Source organism: Danio rerio, chromosome 12 (genome assembly GCF_052040795.2).
Source record: "Danio rerio strain M-AB ecotype USA chromosome 12, GRCz13ab, whole genome shotgun sequence".
NCBI lineage: Eukaryota > Metazoa > Chordata > Actinopteri > Cypriniformes > Danionidae > Danio > Danio rerio.
The window spans coordinates 8,409,001-8,415,000 of NC_141032.1; the positions used below are offsets into that span (position 1 = coordinate 8,409,001).

A 6,000-nucleotide genomic window follows, 5' to 3' on the forward strand; every position below is an offset into this window, starting at 1 on the left:
TGCATCAACCAAACTGACTAAAAATATTAAGCTAAATAACTTTAAAAATGTGGTTGAAACCCGATTAACATATTAAATTAAGATAAAGCTACATAAAAAAAAATGTTGTCTTGCCTTTTGTCGTTACATTTTTACAGTGTTAATCAATGCATTTAACACCATGAACAAACACTGAACAATATATTTATTACAGTATTTGATCATGTTAGTTAATGAAAATGCAGTTGTTTATTGATAGCACATATTAACTCACAGTGCATCAACTCATTTTAACAAGCATGCATTTGGATTTTAATAAGGCATTAGTGAATGTTGATCTATGAACAACAAATGCAGGTATTGTTCATAATTAGTTCGTTAGTAAACATATAAACTAACATGAACTAATGAAACCTTATTGTAAAGCAAGATCAAAATAGGCACATATTTATGTTGATTTGAATGTCAATAAAATGTATCCAATGTGTTAAAAACATGGACTATTTTATATCGATTAAAGAGTTATCAATTTTGTGCACATTCATGCTGTGGATGATATTAAATTATTGTTAATTTATTTCTTTAGACATTGCCATGATGACAGTACATAACATTTTGCTATAGCTATCTTTTATTAGTACGATTAATACTTTCATACTAGTATTCTGCATAAAGTAGAATTTAAAGGCTTAAATTAGGTTAACTAGGGAGGCTAGGTTAATTTTTAAAGTTTTTTTAGCCCGGTCAAACTAATAATAATAATAATAATAATAATAATAATAATAATAATAATAATAATAATAATAATAATAATAATAATGTTATTATTATTATTATTATTATTATTATTATTATTATTATTATTGTTATTATTATTATTATTAATAATAATAATAATAATAATAATAATAATAATAATAATAATAATAATAATATATTGTATATATTTAAAAAGAATAATAGAAATAGAAATAACAATAACATAATACATAATAATAACAATAATAATAATAATAATAATAACATGATAATAAAATAATTACATTATATAATTTATATATTTATTAAATAATATTAATAATAATAATAATAATAATAATAATATGAAATAACTATTTAGCAGTAGAAAAATATAGGAATTTATGTGAAAGATTTTGGTAACATTTTATAACATTACTGATACAATTTTGAAGATCTTCTTCTTATTATTATTATTATTATTATTATTATTTTATTATATATTATATAATTATTTTTAAGTCTCTAATGCATATCAGGCTCTATTTATTTAAACAACTCAATTTAAACAGTAGAAGTGTCAGAATTCTTTTACAATTCTATCATTGTATCATCAAAATGTTTTTTTTTCTTCCTATAAAATTCCATAATTTACCAAGTAATAAATATTTGGTGATATCTGAAAACATGAAAATATAAAATAGTTATTTTAAATATTAACATTTCATTATTTCTGATTTGACCTCCATCTTTTTGAACAAAGAGTATGTGCTGAACACACATTTAAAACGATCACTGAATACCAAAGAAAAGATAAAATGATTTGAAAAAGTCACAAGTTATGTACTTGTTCATAATTTCAGACAGCAACATATTGTACTGGATGGGCAGTTTTCAATCACATTAAAATATGTCAAATTCAGAGTGAACGTAAATTCAATGAGAGAGGACAAAAAATGTAGGACACAAATGCTTTTACCCACTGGGAATTGATTAAAAATTGAATACTTTAATTCAGACCCCTTTTTAAAAGCCATTTTTTGACTGGGACATGAAGGCTGAAGGTCAAACTACCCCCAAGAGTGTTGCAATGCATCCCAGTAGTTTTATTGCAATCCAAACATAGCATGCTTTCACTAGTTGAACCAGTAACTGAGCCAGAGACCATGTGAATATAAAATCAGAGTTCCCCTTATTACAATGGTAGAGGTGAATTGGACACGTCTTACAGCTGTTAATAAGACATGATATTATGTAATATTGTCCTGTACTGTAAATGCTTTGAGGAAATCATCCGGCATGCCAAACGGTGGCAGCTAACAGTTAAAGTTAGTTCACACTGACAGCTGCAGCACAACAACACAGAAAACAACTGTACTAAGACTAAAGCCACAGAGGCGAGACAAACATTTAAAGTGATTCAGTGTATATTGGACTGACAATCTGACAATATCATAAATAAGCGTCAATGAAATGATACGCAATGAATCATATTAATCTGATGGAGATTTTAAACGCATTTTAAAGGTAAAAAGCAGTTAGTTCTGATAAACCATTGCTGGATTATGGAGTTGAACGACATGATATTTTACTACCAAAACTAACTTTGTCTGGTCAGAAAAGTTTAAATAATCTGAAAAAAAAAAAAAAAATATATATATATATATATATATATATATATATATATATATATATATATATATAAATCAACAAAATAAATGTCTATTAACTTTGCATGCAATCTCTCAAAATAACTCAGTGAAAGTTCTAATGTGCTGGCATTGCAGTTGAAACAGTCGTTTCAGTCAGCGATAAATCTACAAGAAGCAACAGAAGATGATTTTAATGTCAACAAAAGAAGATGTATGTTGGTTGATTCAGTATATTAGCTCCGCATAATCATATTTTCTGTCAGACAGAATATGTCTACACATGTTGATATTCGTCTAATGTTTAGGTCTTTGTGTTGTGCAGAAAACATGCAGCAGAAATGAGAATATTTTTTTATTAATTTGCAATTAATAAATAATTATTACCATATTTATTTAATTTTTTAACAATTTTGCTATGCTTTTTACTTTTTATTTATTTTTTTTATTTTTAGGTTAGTTTGACGTTAAATGTGTTGAATCAGCCTATTGTCCTCTGGGTTTTGTATCAGCATAGTCCCTAAATAAATGTATATGCAGGAAATTAAAAAAATAAATTCACCAATTTTATGCCTCCCCCACTTTTTAAACCAAAGTTATACTCGTGTGTGTGTGTGTGTGTGTGTGGGTGTGTGTGTGTGTGTGTGTGTGTGTGTGTGTGTGTAGCCCCATTTGATTTTTTTTCATTTTTTAAATATTTCACAAATGATGTTTACCAGAGTAAGGAAATGTTCACAGTATGTCTGATAATATTTTTTCTTCTGGAGAAAGTCTTATTTGCTTTATTTTGGCTAGAATGAAAGCAGTTTTAACTTTTTTTAAACACTATTTTTAGGACAATTTATTAGTTCCTTTGAGCTATATTTTTATACAATAACTTGCCTAATTGCCCTAACCTGCCTAGTTACCCTAATTAACCTAGTTAAGCTTTTAAATGTCACTTTAAGCTGCATAGAAGTGTCTTGAAAAAATATCTAGTCAAATGTTATTTACTGTCAACATGGCAAAGATAAAATAAATCAGTTATTAAATGAGTTACTAAAACTATTATGTTTAGAAATGTAGAAATCTTCTCTCCGTTAAACAGAAATTGGGCAAAAAAATAAACAGGGGGGCTAATAATACTGACTTTAACTGTATAGTGTTGTATTGTGTCAAATCTAAAATAGCTGTGTCTAAGGGTGTTTCCACACCTAGACCTTTGTTTCGTAATCTGACGTGATTCCACAGTTAGCGCAGTTCGTTTGGCACATGTGAATCCAGCAATCGCACTCGGATCCGTGCCAAAACAATTAGTCCGAGATCGCCTGAAGGAGGTGGTCTCAGCTCGATTGTAGTGAGAAAGCAATACAATCTGAACCAAGCTATATCACAGTGTATTATGGATATATAATAATAGGCATATATATGGCTATATGAAGAAAAAATTATGAGTACGGCGAGATGTGCTGAAAGTGAAAAAGTGAAACGTGCTAAACTATTAACAAGAGCTGTTTATTCGTAAGGAAAACTGACCGAACAGCAGCAGGTTGGTTTCTTATATTTCTCTCTATATTGTAAAGCGTATAAATAATGCAGAATTCTAGCCAATGACTATGTCTGAGAATGTCTTACCTCTGATTTATACTTGATGACGATATCAGTGGGTGTCACCATTCAAAATTAAAGCACAGCTTTTACTTATAGTGTCTCATTGCCATAAATTAAAATCTGATCGGGACTCAGCAAAATAAACCATGACCAATTATTCATTCCACTGTGGTGACCCCAGATTAATAAAGGGACTAAGCTGAAAAAAAAATGAGTGAATGAACGACTGAACGCATCTCCAATGTGATGACAGTTTACTCACACGTGACTTGTTTTAGCTATTTTGGTCTGTTTAGAAACTTTGCTGTGTGAAAGAGAACTGCACCAAGAACAAAGAGCAACAATCTAACAATTTTTATTACTTGTTTTTGAACAAAACAATCAACCTACAGGCGTGAAAGCACCCTAAAAAACGCATTAAGTACAGTTTCACTTCTCTAAAAAGTTTGATCTGACTAAACCGAAATGTGAACCCTAAAAAACTATGGAAATACTATGGAAACTCTATGGAAATACGTGCCTCAGCCTACATTTTTTGAGAAACGTAAAAATGTTGCTCCTGGAACATTTTGTTACATATTTCAGATGACAGATACTCTAGAGGGCGCTCTAACATTTTTACAAATCTGAAATTTCATATTTCATAATTCGTATTTCCAATGGGTCTGTGTTGAAAATTTGCCACGTCCACACAAAATCTAGCGTGGATTGTCTGTAATATGAATGCTACAAAAACCCTAGACACATGTAAACAAACCAAGAACATGATACCGGAAGGCGAAATCATTAAAACAACAAAAGTTGTTGGAAAAATCTCTTCTTTCAGATCTTTGCTTGCGTGCATAAGAGAAAAATTGCTCTGTTTTGACACATTTTATATTCTATTCGCAAGTTCCCAGCTAATAAAAATACCCACGTAGAGTATTACATACAACAAGTGTGTTTAACACAGCACACAGCAGTGTTGTTTTTTATGTTTGGTAAGTTCTGCACAAAAACGTACGCTATAAAAGTCTGTGTTTGTTGTGAATAATTAAGTTTGGACTTAAAAAATGCAAAGTGAGTACATCTGCACCAAATCTACCATGTTCTTCTTAAACTACAAGTGCTGCATGAACACACTATTACAGTGAACCATGTAAGTCAGCCCACAAAATACCATAGCGTTTCAACTTCACCTCCCTAATACACAATTCAATTCACATATTAAACCACATACAAAAAAATCACCCACTGAACTGTGTGAACTCAATAGTAGAGCTCGCGATTAGAGATTTACATCTATCTGAATGAAAAGCCTGCATGTGAAATGTACCCCGCCACCTTCCTGTCCCACAGTCAGGTGAAACCGGAGCCCTTTCGAGCAATGCACCACTACACTTCAACCTTGTAAACACCACACCGATCTGCTTATTCATCTAAACTAACCTCTAAACATCCCCAACCGAGCTCAATGCAGTGCAAACTTACTGATTCCACCTCTATTCCATTCTCCATTACAACTTTCGTCCCCGCAGTCCCGAATGATCCCAGCAATCAATGAGTTTCAGATCCGGCCACTTCAGAGGTGCATTAAAGCTCAACGCACATGACAACTTATATAGATATTAAATTAAAAATTAAATATTACGACTACGCGAAAAAATCCAGAAGCATTACTCTGCGCGCTTTATCATCAATACGGATGCGGGACATTAGCACCGCTAGTCATTCCCAGCTGTCACCCTCTGCCCCCAACCAGCTCCGCATACTTGCTCGGGATGGGATGGCACTTACCATATTTGTAGGCACTAGTGGTCTCTCTCCTGGCTGAGTGTAATCATGATCTGCTGGGACCGAAATAGCAGCGGGCCCCTCCGTGCGGCAGGCCTCCCCAACTGGAATCTGTCCTGCGCGAGTCTTATTGTCATCCTGCTTATCAGCTCTTTTTTACGCACCCCCTCCCCGTCCCGTCCGCTGCACAAATAACCCCGGCGCAGGCGGCCAGATTCAGCACAACTCAACCCGTCGCTACTGTTAGGAGCCAGTCAGCCATGCTGGTATA

General features: G+C 32.3%; 1 protein-coding gene and 1 long non-coding RNA gene across 53 annotated transcripts in view; one reads left to right on the top strand and one right to left on the bottom strand.

Moving 5' to 3' along the window:
• ank3b (ankyrin 3b) overlaps positions 1–6,000 on the bottom strand; it is a 339,224-nt gene that overhangs the window by 179,364 nt on the left and 153,860 nt on the right. For 24 of the 51 annotated variants that reach the window (XM_087274483.1, XM_087274472.1, XM_087274465.1 and 21 more), the window contains exon 1: positions 5,427–5,713. In XM_087274483.1, coding sequence (XP_087130609.1) covers positions 5,427–5,453 — 27 coding nt within the window. In that variant the 5' untranslated portion in view covers positions 5,454–5,713. 51 annotated transcript variants of the gene reach the window in all.
• Positions 2,820–6,000, top strand: part of LOC147841274 (uncharacterized) — a 7,652-nt gene continuing 4,471 nt past the window's right edge. Inside the window, exon 1 of one of the 2 annotated variants that reach the window (XR_015503863.1) lies at positions 2,820–3,026. This is a non-coding gene — a long non-coding RNA (uncharacterized LOC147841274). The remainder of the gene's footprint in view (positions 3,027–6,000) is intronic. The other variant, XR_015503864.1, reaches the window with a different exon arrangement.